General features: G+C 52.9%; 1 protein-coding gene across 1 annotated transcript; it reads left to right on the top strand.

The window, feature by feature from the left end:
• Window positions 1-6,941: 6,941 nt before the first annotated feature.
• UBE2S (ubiquitin conjugating enzyme E2 S) lies at window positions 6,942-11,554 on the top strand. The gene is made up of 4 exons (XM_033128210.1): window positions 6,942-7,347; window positions 7,975-8,122; window positions 9,623-9,813; window positions 11,093-11,554. The coding sequence occupies exons 1-4, from the start codon at window positions 7,345-7,347 to the stop codon at window positions 11,420-11,422; spliced, it is 672 nt and encodes a 223-aa protein (XP_032984101.1). The 5' UTR covers window positions 6,942-7,344; the 3' UTR covers window positions 11,423-11,554.
• The last annotated feature ends 2,516 nt before the right edge of the window (window positions 11,555-14,070 follow it).

Below are 14,070 nucleotides of genomic sequence, written 5' to 3'. Positions count from 1 at the left end.
CCCCACCATTCCTCACTAGTATAAACAATCCTTTGAGGGATACCCTTGTGCACTCCATGTGCTGCGTTCACTTACTTTTCTCTAGGATGAGCTCCCAGGATATGGGAGGACAGGTGCATCTGAACTCAAGGACAGGTGTGTTTTGAAGACTTGGCTCCCCAACACCAAGCTGCTATCCTGTGAGCTCTGCCAAGTTCACATATGTGAGAATGTCCGTTTGCTCCCACCCTTACCAGCAACATGCATTATTCTGCTTAACCTTAATGTGTATCAGACGTGTAGGTTTTACAGCCATTAAAGGAAGCCCCGGACCTGGCCAGTGGCTCAGGCGGTTGGAGCACCGTGCTCCTAATGCTGAGGTTGCCCGTTGGATTCCCACATGGGCCAGTGAGCTGTGCCCTCTACAGCTAAGATTGTGAACAACGGCTCTCCCTGGAGCTGAGCTGCCATGAGCAGCTGGAGGTGGTGTGTGCTGCGGTGGGCTGCTGTGTGCTGCCATGGGCTACCGTGTGCTACCATGAGTGGCCAGCAGCCAGCGTGAGCGGCCGGCAGACAGCGAGAGCTTCCATGAGCTGCTGTGAGCGGCCAACCGACGACCAGCAATCGACAGCCTCAGCCGTGGGGAGCAAGGCTCACAATACCAGCATGGGCCAGGGAGCTGTGTCCTACACAACTAGACTGAGAAACGACGGCTTGAATCGGAGTGGGGAGGGGGGAGGCAGAAAAAGAGGGGGGAGAAAAAGGAAGCCCCTAGTGTACTAAGTCTGTTTTTATCCGATGCGAAGTCTCTGCCCTGCGTTCTAGGGTTTGCAAGGCTGGGAGGAGAGTCAGGAGATGAGGTTCACGACCGGTGTGTCTGTCATTAGAAGGAGCGCCCTGATCCATCCCACCCAGGAGAGCTCTAACCTCTGCTCATGGACACAAAGGAAAGTGGTTCTCGTTATAATTACCTGCACAGTGCGTGTAGACAACATGCTGAGAAATAGTAAGGCCACGAGGGGGCAGAGGACCTGCTAGCAACCACAGATGGTGGACTCAGAAATGAAGATGAAGGTATTTACCCACAAAAAGATGCCCAGACGTACTGAGAAGAGAGGAACCACAGTGAATGGCAGGGCCCCCTTGCTTGTCCATGGCTGGCACGTACGAGTATGTTGACGAGTGCTAAGATTCGGGTTCATTCCTGCATTAGGACGTTGCTATCGCTGCTTTCTCTGTCTACAGTGGTCTTCTCTGGATTTCCACAAAACTTGCTCCCTCCTCTCCTTTAAATCTTAATTCACATGTCTCCTTCTCAATGAAGGTCCACCCTACCTATCTACTGTCCCTGCCCCCAGCATTCCGGAACCACCTCACCCTGCTCCAATTTTACAGTAACTAACATCTTTTGATACCTCCAACTTCTCCTGCCTACTCACCTGGACGTTCCCCATGTTACACTGAAAGTCCTGCGTCTTGGGCAACCCCGTATGGTTGGCCATTTGGTTTTATGGCTTCTTGTTCATTATGTCTCCCCACCAGAATGGAAACCCCAGGAAGATGGGGATTTGCTTCCTGTCTTAGTCATTGATGTTTCCCAAGCACCTAGAACAGCGCCTGGCAAACAGCTGGTGCTAAATAAATACTTGTGGAATGAACTGTCAGACCCTGAAGGTGAAGATGCAAATATGTACAACCTTGCCAAAAGCCACTTGGCGGAATAGCAAATACATGTGTCCTTTGACCCTGCAATTCCACTTCTAGGAATTTCTCCTCCAGGAAAGCACACAGCTGTGTCCTGAGACAAATGTTTGCAGGTGCTCACTGCAGCTTCCCCGCAGCCAGTCGTCAGTAAGTCCGAGACTGCTAGAAACTCTGGTGTGTTCTCATCCAGGAATGCTGCGCGGCCCGCTGATCTATGCGCACTGCCCAAGCAGGATGTGTGGGGATGTGGACAAATGCACCTCTGTAAACGTCCAGGAAGTGTGGGGAGGACACCCCGGATGTCACTGGTGGGTGCCTACAGGGATGTCCATGTGGCAGGCGAAGGAGGGCTAAGCCACACCTCCCACTTCTACTTCTGGCACTTTCGAAACCGTGTGACTTTCCCTGCAAGCATGTATTTCTCTGTAATTTAGTACAGATGAACAGAAAAAATGAAAATTAATTTCTGAAGCCAGAATTCTAGCTGAAGGGCAAATTTGGGTTTCATTGTACAAAAGTACGTTTTGAGGCACCAATGTTCAGCAAAAGGGCACCCCTGTCCCCACTCCACCTCCAGCCCATCCTCTGCCGAGTCCAGCCTCCTTTAGTGACTCCGAAAGCCCATCACTAAGCCACTTCCCAAATGGCTCTCAAATCCCCCTGCTTCTCCCTGAACACCATGGCTACCCCGCTAGCCCAAGTCATAACCAACTCACAGCTGGATTTCCTGCTTCCACCTGAGCCTCCAGCCCAGTCTCTACCCAGTAGCCCCAAGCTGGAGTCTCAGTGTGAGCACGAAATCCACTCACACCTCCTGGTCATAATTCCTCACTGGCTCCCTAGGGCTCCCCGTGGCCCTCAGGCCCGCAAAGCCTGGCTCCTCCATGCACACCTCCCTGAGTCTGGAACATTCTTCCCTCACGTCTCTCTCTTTACCCACCCTTCTGGCTGCTTTTCAGTTCCTCCCATCATTCTTTTCAATTCTTAAAAAACAAAACAGGTTTCTTTATACCACACATAAAACTCACAGATTTAAAGTGTATAAGTCAGTGGTTTTTAGTATATTTAGAATTGTGTAACCATCACCACAATCAATTTTAGGACATTTTCATCATCCCCAAAAGAAAACCCATTAACTTTCACCTCCCTGTTCCCCGATCGCCCAGCCCCAGGCAACCACTAATCTTTCTGTCTGTGTGCATTTGCCTGTTCTGGACGTTTCATGTAAACAGAGTCACACGACACGGAGTCCCTCGTACCTGGCTCCTCTCACAGAGCATCGTTCTCACAGCTCACTCGTGTTGTCGTGAATGTTAGTGCCTCCTTCTTTTCCACGGCCGTGTAATACTCCATTGTGCGGATGTGCCACAGCTGGTTTATCCACTCATCAGTTGGTGAACATGGGTTGTCTCTGCCTTTTGGGTGTTGTGAATAATGCCACTATGATCATTTGTGTGTGAGTTTTTGTATAGTCATGTTTTCCTTTCTCTGGGGTACATACCTTCCGGGCCATATGGTAACTCTACGTTTAACCACTTGAGGAACTGCCAGACTCTTTTCCGAAGCAGCTGCACCGTTTTCATTCCCACCAGCTACGTGTGAGTGTTCCAGTTCCCCACCTCCTCCCCACCATTAGTATCACCTGACTATTGGGTCATAGCCATCTGGTTGTATGAAGTGGGGTGTCACTGTGGTTTGACTTGCATTTCCCTGGTGGCTGGGGATGCTGAACATCTTGTCATGTGCTTATTGACCATTTGTGCATCTTCTTTGACCACTACTGCCACTTCTCAGGGTCACTGCAACAGCCTCCTCCTTGGCCTCCCTGCCTCCGCCCTTCCCCCGTTCATTCTCTTCTCCACCCAGCAGTCAGTGACCCGGGAAAACCTGAGTCAGACCACAGCACTCCTCTGCTCCAAATGCTGCAGTGGCTCCCTCCTCCCTCAGAGAAAAGGCCAGAGTCCTCACCATGGTTTTGAAGGACTTGCACGATGACCCCTCCCCAACCTTGACCACATACGTCTCTCTGACCTCATTGCCCCACACCCTCCCCCTTGCACCCTGTTCCAGCCATACCTGCCTCCTTGCAGCTCCTGTAATGTTCTAGACCTAGGCTCCAGCTGTTCCCATTGCCTGGAATGCTCTTCCTTTGAGAAGTACATAGCGCACTTCCTCCCTTCTTCAAAGCTGGGTTCAAGTGACACCTGTTTGGTGAGGCCTACCCTGGCCACCTGGCTTAAAATTCACCAGGGCATCTGCACAACCAGGTACTCTGAGCCTGTTCCCTGCTCTACTTTTCTCTTTTTCCACAACACTCGCTTCCTTGTGACTTACAACGCATTTCACTTATTTATTATATTTTGTTTTTGTGTCTGTCTTCCCCACCACGGTAAGCCCCACAAGAGCAAATGTCTTCCTCGTCTGTTCACTGCTATATCCCAAGCACCCAGAAAGGTGCCTGGCACATAGTAGGTACTCGATAAATATTTGTTGAATGAACACCTTCAATCTGTCAGGCATTCCAGAAGGGGCTGAGGACAGAGTCCCTGCTCTCCTGGGTCTGATTTAGATAGGGAGACAGAGACAAATATGTAAACAAGTAATTACAAATTCTAATGGACCACAAAGATCATAGAGGGCGATGTGAACAGTGTGAAAGTGGAGGCAAAGGAAGCTGATCTGAAAGGTGACATTTTAAAGTGAGCCAAGGACACAAGGAGGACAGAAGAGGAGGTAGAGAGCTCTGCAGGTACAGGGGAATCACATGTGAACGTCTTCAGGTGAGACAGAGCTTGGCTTAGACCAGGGACACACAGAAAGAAGGCCAAGGGGGCTTCAGGGATAGTATGCTGATAGACCTCATGGGAGTTTGGGATTGATTCAAAATTAAGTATGGAGGGGGGCTCTTGGAGGGTTTTTAGCAGGGGTGGGGCATATTTGGATTTCAGGGGTTGGTAAAGGACAGCCTCCCTGAGGGCCAACTTCAGCCACTGCCTGTTTCTGTAAACAAAGTCTGATTGGAACAAAGCTACCCCCTCCATCTACATATCGTCTATGGCAGCAGAGCTGAGTAGCTTGGGCAGACTGATGGCCCACAACGTCAAAAACCTTTACTGAAAAGGTTTCAACTGTTCAGGGGGTAGGCCATCCCTTTCCTCCCTCTCATACCAGGTTCAATCTAACACCAATTCCTGTGGACTTCACTAAACCCCATTGCCTCTCCCATCCCCCTGCCACCACTTGGACGGCTGCAATCATCTCCCCACTGGCCCTTGTTCCTGCCTCTAAGTCATGTGGAGTCATGCTGTCAAAGCCTCCGTGGCTCCCCAGTGCTTGAGGAAAAGAACACACTGCTCACCACTGCCCAGGTATGTGACAAAGCCACTGCTCCCCCTGACGTCTCTGACCTCAGTGCCCTCCACCTGCCCAGCTCACTCTGACCCAGCCTCACCGGTTTTGTGGTGGTGCCCCAAACACACCAAGCACAATCCCCTCCCTGGGCCTTTGTACCTGCTGTTCCCTTTTCTCAAAACGCTTTTCCCATAGACCTTTCTGTAGCCCAGATGACCCTTCCTCAGATGACCCTTCCTGCCCAGCGGAGGTCAAATAGCAGCCCACCTTCCCTATCCCCTGACCCTGATTTATCATTTGGCCACATGATGGTGTACCCGTCCTTGCTTACTGTCTGGCTCCCCTATAAGGACGTAAGCCCCATGAGCACAGGGGTTTTGTCCTTTGGACTCTCTGCCATATCCCCACAGCTTCCTGCCTGCCACATCACAGGAGCTCAAAAAGTTCATTGAGTGAATGGAGGTGTCTGGAGGGAAATCATAAACTACCCCAACAGGGCTGTTGCAAGGATTACATGAGATCAAGCATGCAAATAGAACAGGACCTGGCACATGGCAAGTGTGTAATAAACAATATCCATTACCATCAGCATCATGTCTGTTGGGTGGGTTTCTGAAACAGAGCTCAGTTTGACCATCACCTCTGCCTTGTCCTGGCTCGGGGAAGCCGGGGCGAGTCACTTGAGCCAGCTCTTCTTTCAGTATCCCTGTCTGTCGTTAACCGGGCAGGCATCGCCTGCACTCAGCAGGCGAAGACTGAAGCTCAGCTGTGGGAGATGCCTGCATGGGTGGGCCTCCACCAACCTTAGTTGTCACCATGAGTGTACTCCGTGGGTGTCTTGTACACCCTTCTGCCTCCTTTTCCAGAAGTGGTAGCCCCGTGAGGGGAAGGTGGTAGCCAGGAGTCTTTTAAGGACACTGTGGCCAAGCTGGACCCTACTTTACTGAGCTCAGAGGCCCTGAGATGGGCACCACAATCCCAATACACAGATGAGCCAATTAGGCCACTTCAGCTTCTGAGTCTCTCCCGTTTTCAGGGCACTGCAAGCCCATTTTCTGAGACCTGGAGAAGCTCCCCTTTCCCAGTAACTGGGTGTCCATTTCCCAGACAGAGAAGGTAAGTAGCGAAGGCCTGGAGGCTGTGGGTCAGTCCCAGGCGGGGTGGTGCCCTGAAGGCCTGGGGATGCTTCCTTCTTTCTCGGGCATCACGAGGGATCCCAGCGCCCATTTCCCACGGGAGGAAACTGAGGCCAGGCGTTGTGACTGAGACCTGGCCAGGGTCAGGGGTCATACTTCGGAGAGCCAGGCGTCCAAGCCTTCAAGGTCGCACTGACTGGTCTGGGAACCTCAACACAGAACACATATCACAGGTCATTCCCCACATAAAATGGCGCCTCAAGGAAAAAAGTAGAGCGATTCCCGGCGCCCACCCCCACCACAGGCTAAGGAGGGGTCGTGGACGCCCTCCCCCCCACGCCCCGCACACTTCATGCATATACAAAACTTAACGAATTCCGTTGGCTGTGAGCAGCTTGGCCCGCGCTAAGCAGGGCCCCTATTGGTCACTCTCCAACCTCCCACCCCCTGGCTCCGCCTTCTCCGGCAAGGATTGTCCCGTGCGAGTCTCGGGACACCGTCCCACGATTGCGCTTTCCTATTGGCTGTGGCGCCTTCCATCATCCGTTTAAAACCCCCAAGTCCCGCCTCCCCTCGTCCCTCCGGGGCTCCGCGGCCAACCGTTAGTCGCGTGCGCGATTTCCTGAGCCTCTGGGCGCGCGCGCGTACGCCGGACCATGGCGGCGTCTCATTCAAACGGGCCAATCAGCAGTCGTATTGCCTCTCGCGTTCTTTCCCTCTCGACTCCCCCGTCTCAGCCCCTCCATACTCCGGGGTCCCCATTTCGACCCCCGCGCGCCCCCATTGGTCGGCCCACCGCGCGCCCCCTCCACAACTTTTCCCGCTTCTGCTCGAAGCTTGCGGAAAGGGAGCGAGCGCGTCGAATGCTGAGGACCGTGCGCGCTGACGTCACGGGTCGAGGCGCGGCGCTCTGAGGGCGCGAGGGGGCGCGGCCTGTATCCGGATATAAAAGGGTGGCGGTGGGCGCGCGGCCGGCTGAGTGCGGCCGGGCATCCGGGGTGGGTGGAGTTGCGGGTACTGTCGGAGGTGGGCGTCTGAGGCTGCGGGGAACAGAGCGGGGCCGCCGGGGCCTCGTCAGGGCCGCAGCGGCAGCAGTTGGGCCCCCCGCCCCGGCCGGCGGCCCGGAGAGCGCAGGAAGGGGGCCGGGGGGACCCTTCCCCGGCCGGCCGCAGTCATGGTGAGCGCCGCGGCCAGACCCGGGAGGGGTGGTGGGGGGGCCCCCTGGAGAAGAAGGCGGGGTCTCAGGAGCCTCTCGCGGCAGCGTACAGTATCAGAGGGCCCGCCTGGACATCCCCGGCCGGGGATGGGCCCACGGGCCTTTCTGTAGGCAGGGCAGGAGTTCGGGCGGCCCGCAGGTTCCTTGGAGGTGAAGGCCTGGTTGAGCCCTGGGGCGGAGGGGGGAGGTCCGGGCTTTGTGGCTCGCCCGTGGGTGTTCCGGGAGCCGCTCGGCCGCCATCTCCAGACCCGAGCTGGGGTTTCCAGGATTGTTTCACCAAGGTTTAGTGAGGAAAGGAACCAGGGTAGGCCGTGGCCTACCCCGAATCAAGAGGGGCCCTTGCAGGGCTACGAGCGGGCACTGGGGGCTTCTGGGAGGGTGGAGTCATCCGCAAGCCCCCTCGGAGATCCGCCCCCATTTCTACTGGGAGATCAGCCTGGGACGGCCGCCTGAAGCATCCTGGGTGGGGGTCTGCGAGCCCCGGTGCGATGGACCGCCTGGGACTGCACGGTCAAGAATAGGGGGGGCCACTGCATCCTAGATCCTGCTGGGCGCCGCGGCCACTCACCCCCTTGTTTCCGTGCCCAGAACTCCAACGTGGAGAACTTACCCCCCCACATCATCCGCCTGGTATACAAGGAAGTGACGACGCTGACCACGGACCCTCCCGATGGTATCAAGGTCTTTCCCAACGAGGAGGACCTCACTGACCTGCAGGTCACCATTGAGGGCCCTGGTGAGTGTGGGAATGGAAGAGGGAGAGGCGCACTTCCTAGATTGCTTGTCATCTTTAGGACAAGAATAGGAAGCTCCCATTGTAAGCTGAAGTCTGCCAGCTGCTGGGGACATAATAGTAGACTGGACCCGCATGGCTCTTAACTCTAGAGGTGCTCAGCCTGCAGGGCAGGACAGACAGCACAGGTGACAAATGGTTGTGTATGCTTCTCCTGTGAGTGTTGTGAGAAAACCCTCGTCTCTGCGGGAGCATTTAACGGGGGCCTTATCTGGGGCTGGGGCAAGGCTGGCAGACCTGGAAGATAGATAGGAATTCAGTGGGAGTAGGAGATGGTGCCAGGCCGCGGGAACAGCATCAGCAGGCTGGAGGACGGGCCTGGCTGGCGACCTCAGACTCCATCCTGCTGTCAGGGTCTCTTAGGACATAACAGACAACTCGCCAGTCGGAGTGCTTGGGGATATAACAGTAATAACCGAGTGACTGCATCTGATTGTTTCATCGTGCGGTGACTTAGCGCATCATTTCAGGTGCACTTCGTTTCTGTTGTTAGTTGAAGTCACAGAGTAAGCCAAGATGTTACAAGAGTGTAGTGAAGGACCTAGTCAGGAGAGCGGGCAGTGGGGAAGGGGTCAGGGAAGACTTCCTGAGGTGATTCCCACTGTGCTCCTTGAGGGGCAGGAGCAGGGCAGGGGGAGGATCCCAGAAGGCCCTGAGACAGTGCAGGGGGTGCTTTGTAGGAACAAAAAGAAGGAAAAGGACAGGTGAAGCTTTTAGGGAGTAAATGTTTGAGGGTCTATAGGCTTCTGTAAGGAGTTTGGAAAGGAAGTTGTTGGCAGGTTTAAAGCAGGTTTAAAGTCTACAGAATTGACTTTGATTTCAGTGGGTGGACTGGGGGGGGAGCAGGGGGGTCGAAGCTGGAGGCCAGGCAAGAAGCCATCAATACTGCTGGCATTAGGTGAGGGGTGAAGTGGTTCCGCTGGACTGAGGTGGGGACAGTCAGGATCGGACGCTGAGGTCGCCTGCCTGGCTGCTGATGGGTCATATGTGGGGACTGGGGCGTGAGAAAAACAGTGATGGGTCCAGACTGGCTCCCACATCTGTTTTATCTGGTCAAGTGGGTGGACGGGAGAACTGTTGACTGAGGCAGGGAGGACCGTGGAGTTCACGACTGTCCCATCATTTCCCCACAAGGCTTCCAAGTAGATGTTTTTCCAGGAAGACAAGTGGATGCCAGTGTCTGTCTCTTGGGAAGGGTGCATGACTGGGGCCTTTACTGGAAGAGAAGAGGCATCCGGGATGGAGACCAGGATTTGGTGGCAACACAAGTGGGGCCACAATCAGGGCTTCCTTTCAGGGGGATGCCTGTAGCCCCTGGGAACCTAGTCCTGTCCTGCTCTCCAGAATCCCCCAGTCTTGTGGAGGAGGCAGCAGAGCTTAGGGGTTTGCGGGGTGCCTGGGAGTCCTGAGCCTCCTGACCCAGTCCCCGTCCCCACACTGCAGAGGGGACCCCGTACGCTGGAGGCCTGTTCCGCATGAAACTCCTTCTGGGGAAGGACTTTCCCGCCTCCCCACCCAAGGGCTACTTCCTGACCAAGATCTTCCACCCGAATGTGGGCGCCAATGGCGAGATCTGTGTCAACGTGCTCAAGAGGGACTGGACGGCTGAGCTGGGCATCCGGCATGTGCTGCTGGTAAGGTCTGGGGGCCCTGGGCCTGGACACCCTGGTGATATCTCAGCATCATCAGTGCATTATTTATTTTTTAAAACCAACTCTGAAGTGGTTGGGGGCTTCCAAATTCAGGTTTACAGCTTTTCTGGAAAATTCTGGAAGGGTTGGCAGTGCGGGACCCAGGACAAGTGTGATTGTACAGGTTGTTCAGTACTTGGGGCACCTAAAGTATACAGCTCATGGGTTTTTTAATTGTCACATCCTGGGGCATGCGACCAGGGGTGCTGTTCCACATCCTGCAGTGCAAGGATGGCCCCTGGTCAGCAGCAGCCAATGTCAGTTGAGCCCAGATGGAGACACCCTGGAATACAGTGGTGCTCCAAGGTCCCCACAGGCCACCTAAAGCATTTAGGTCACTGGCTGCCTCCCCACCTGCTTGAAGCTTAAGGTTTTTGAAAACTGGATTTCTCATGAGTCCCTGGGGAAGATGGTAGGGAGGGCAGAGAACTGGGATTTCCTGCAGGGCACCTGGGAGGCTTGAACTCCAAGATAAACAGACACTCCTCCCTCCCCCCAATGTTTCCCTCTCCCTGGAGTGTCAGTGGTGGCTGCCAGGGGACACTGGCGACGAGCATAGAGTAATTCTGAGTGTCCCTGATGATCCCTGGGGGCCATGGTGCCAGCCCTGTGTCAGGGTTGGCCATGAGGAAACTACAGGAAGGGCCTCTGTTGTGCCGTGCAGAATTAGGGTGTGATCCTGGGTCCTGGGTCCATGCAAAGCTGGGCCGGGTGCTTTGCATGTGTCACAACGGCCCCAGGTAGCACCTGTCACTGCCCCTCCTTTACAGTCCAAAAAGGTTATGTCACCTGCTCAAGGCCAGGCACATTCTGGGTTTCCTTTTAGAATGAATGTAGAGGCAGGGCCCTTTTGCATTCCTGGTCCCTTTCTCGCATGTGGTCTAGCCCAGCCAGAGTCTGCACTTGGGATTTCTGTTAAAGCCAGTGACAGCTCAGGGGCTATTCATCTTACTGTAGCGGTGTGGAAAGAGCTTTGCAGTCCAGCAGGCCCAGGTGTGAGTTCCTAAGTTGTCTTCCTCACCTTCTGAGTGACCTTGGGGAAGTCCCTTTCTCCTCCCCAGTCCAGGCCGCAGTGAGCCTGTGTGGGTGACACTGAGTGAAGACCAGGAGGAGGTGACTGATGTGGAGGAAGTGTTGGGAGCAGAGGGAATAGCCAGGGTGGAGGGTGGTGTGGCCTGTGGCTGGCCCGGCACCCTGACCATGCCATGCCCTCTCCCCACAGACCATCAAGTGCCTGCTGATCCACCCCAATCCCGAGTCTGCGCTCAATGAGGAGGCGGGCCGCCTGCTCTTGGAGAACTATGAGGAGTACGCGGCCCGCGCCCGACTGCTCACAGAGATCCATGGGGGTGCTGGCGGGCCCAGCAGTGGAAGGGCTGAGGCTGGCCGGGCCCTGGCCAGTGCCGCTGCAGCCTCCTCCGCTGACCCCTCGGCCCCTGGGGGCCCAGGGGGAGCCGAGGGGCCCATGGCTAAGAAGCACGCCGGTGAGCGTGACAAGAAGCTGGCGGCCAAGAAGAAGACGGACAAGAAGCGGGCACTGCGGCGGCTGTAATGGGTTCTTCCCTCCCCACCCCTGCCCGACCCTCAACTCTGTCTCTAAGTTATTTAAGTTATGGCTGGGGTGGGGGAGGGCACGGGGGCACTGGGACCTGGATTTGTTTTTCTAAATAAAGTTGGAAAAGCAGCTGCTGTGCCTCTTAGATGCCCCAGGACCAGCCTGTGCCTTGTGGGCTCCAAGTGGTGGGTACCCCATCCTCAAGTCCATGCACAGGCCTCAACACTGGGCCCTCAGTGGGCCCTCTGGTTGAGCTCTGAGGCCACCTATGGAGTCAGGTTTCCCACCTAAATTGGGTGGAGGGGAGGGGGTCTGGGGCCTGCTGGCCAAGACACAGGTATAAGGTGCTTTGCTCTCCCTCTGACAAGCCTTGTCCATCTGTCCTGGACTAGGGTGAAATTCTGTCACCAGATCCAGCTCGGGCCTTAAGATTTGCGTGTATTCCTGCATAATGTCATGGATCCCAGGCCCAATAAGACACCCATCTTCCAGTTTCTGTACTCAGAAGCCCCGGTGTGATGAGTTTGGTTACTTTGTCCGTTCACACTGAAGTTGAAGTCTTTGCCTGCCATATTCCTTTCTTGGGGGTGTAGGGACTGTCCTCAGAAGCTGCTCGGGTTATTGCTGCCCAGGCCTCGAACGTCTGACTTCAGGGCCCAGTCCTTTGAAGGGCCCAGCTGATGAGGCTGCCCAGGTACTCAATTAACCAAGTGATGATGTGATTGCAGTAACCAGTGTTGTTACAGGTTCAGCCCCTACTCCAGGGGATGGGTGGGAACTGAAGCAGTTAGCTTTACACACGGGCAGCCCTGGAGTGCCCATCTTATCTGAGTTCACCTGCAGGACATGAACTGGCAGTCACTACTACCTCTTGGGCTGCCACGGAGGCTCATGCGTAAGGGCTACAAATGTGGTGGGACGCGAAGCAGTGGGTCTTGGAGAAATGGGAGGCCACCGAAGAGCAACTGGCTTCACCTCAGGTTCTCGTCCCTTAGCGACAATTTTGTTGTCCTGTGCTGGGCCCTCAGGACACAGTGTCAAAAATGATCATAAAATGAAAAAGAAAAATGTGAAAAAGACTTGTACATGAATTTTTAGTTTACGTTTATAATAGGCAAAAACAAAATGACCCAAATGTTCAACAGATGAGTAAAGAAATTGTGAATTCCTACAATAAAATACTACTCAGCAAAATACTGATGCACAAAACATGGATAAATCTCACACATATTACATGCTGAGTGAAGGCATATACAGAAGTGTGCAAAATATTTGCATTTATACGAAATTCGAGAACAGGCAAAATTAATCACTAAATGGCTTAAAGCAGGTCATTGGCAGTCTGGGTCAGGGAGGATCAAATGGACGGGCATGGGGAAATTTTGGGGGTGATGGGCACATTCCAGATCTTGATTATAGTGGGTCAGATGGGCACATAAGTTTATCAAAATTCAGACTAGGTATACAGGTAACCCCCGTATAACACGATTGTTAGGTTCCTAAAAATGCTGTGTTATGCAAATCTGTGTCACATGAAACAACTAACACAAAAAGGAGTTAGTTTCCAAAAATTAAAAAAAACAACAGTATTTTTATGAGAAATACTTTATTAAAGCAATTTTCACCAAAAGTATAACATTAACATGTATTAATGTTTTCTTCATCATCACTACTAAGCACGATTAACCGAGGGCGTTTTCTTATGTACTTAATATTCCATGAACAAAATGGATTTAAAATTCTAATAAATTTTAAAATTCTGCAATCAAATCTGGTATGACCTCCACACTTGAATGAAAAATTTCAAATGAGATACCTTTTGCTCTTAAAACCTTTTATTACATTCCGTGTTGTTTGGGGATTTCTCAATTCTCAAATCGTGTTAGAGTGAAACCGTGTCCTAGGATGCCGTGTTGTATGAGGGCTTTCCCCAATTCTCGAACCATATATTAGAGCAAAATCATGTTATAGAAGTGCCGTGTTGTATGGGTGTTACCTGTATATTTCAAGTTGATTTAATTTTAAAATCAAGAACTGTTTATCTTAGTGTGAAAGACAAGTCAGTGAGACAGACATTTGCAAGTCATATAACCCAAAATAACTAATCCAAACAATATATAGAGCTCCTACAAGTCAAGAAGACAGCACAAAAGACAAGTGGGCAAAAGCACTTGATCAAACACTTCACAAAAGGAAATCCAAATAACTACCAAACATCCTCATCAGTAACTTGGAAAATGCAGTGTAAGCCAAAGTGAAAGCACTACACTTCCATGAAACTAGCAACAGTTACCAAGTCTAACATTAAGTGTTGGCAAGGTTGTGGAGTTACAGACATTCTCATAGGCTCCTGATGGGAGCGTGAAATGTTTATGGTACAGTTGAAAGCACACATACCTTATTGCTCGGCATTCTTGCACAGAAACCACAGGCTTTAGACAACACTTGTCATGACGGCAAAACAGTATAAACATACTTGTATATTCAAGAAACAGTACAACACAGAAATAATGAGCTATCATGACTACCAGCAGCATGGGAGAATCACAAACGTCATGACTAGCCAAATAAGTCACAAAAGAGAGCGACAGCTCAAATGCCTTCATACCCGATCTGAACGGAGCAGAGATGAGTGCTGTTGCTAA

The sequence above is a fragment of the Rhinolophus ferrumequinum genome, chromosome 15 (genome assembly GCF_004115265.2).
Source record: "Rhinolophus ferrumequinum isolate MPI-CBG mRhiFer1 chromosome 15, mRhiFer1_v1.p, whole genome shotgun sequence".
Lineage (NCBI taxonomy): Eukaryota > Metazoa > Chordata > Mammalia > Chiroptera > Rhinolophidae > Rhinolophus > Rhinolophus ferrumequinum.
Note: the sequence above shows the minus strand (reverse complement) of the source record. Positions and strands in the feature narration are given on the sequence as shown.

Coding starts and splice junctions, on each gene's coding strand:
- UBE2S (XM_033128210.1), top strand. Junction 8,123..9,622: donor GGTCACCATTGAGGGCCCTG/GTGAGTGTGGGA, acceptor CCCACACTGCAG/AGGGGACCCCGTACGCTGGA. Junction 9,814..11,092: donor GCATCCGGCATGTGCTGCTG/GTAAGGTCTGGG, acceptor CTCTCCCCACAG/ACCATCAAGTGCCTGCTGAT.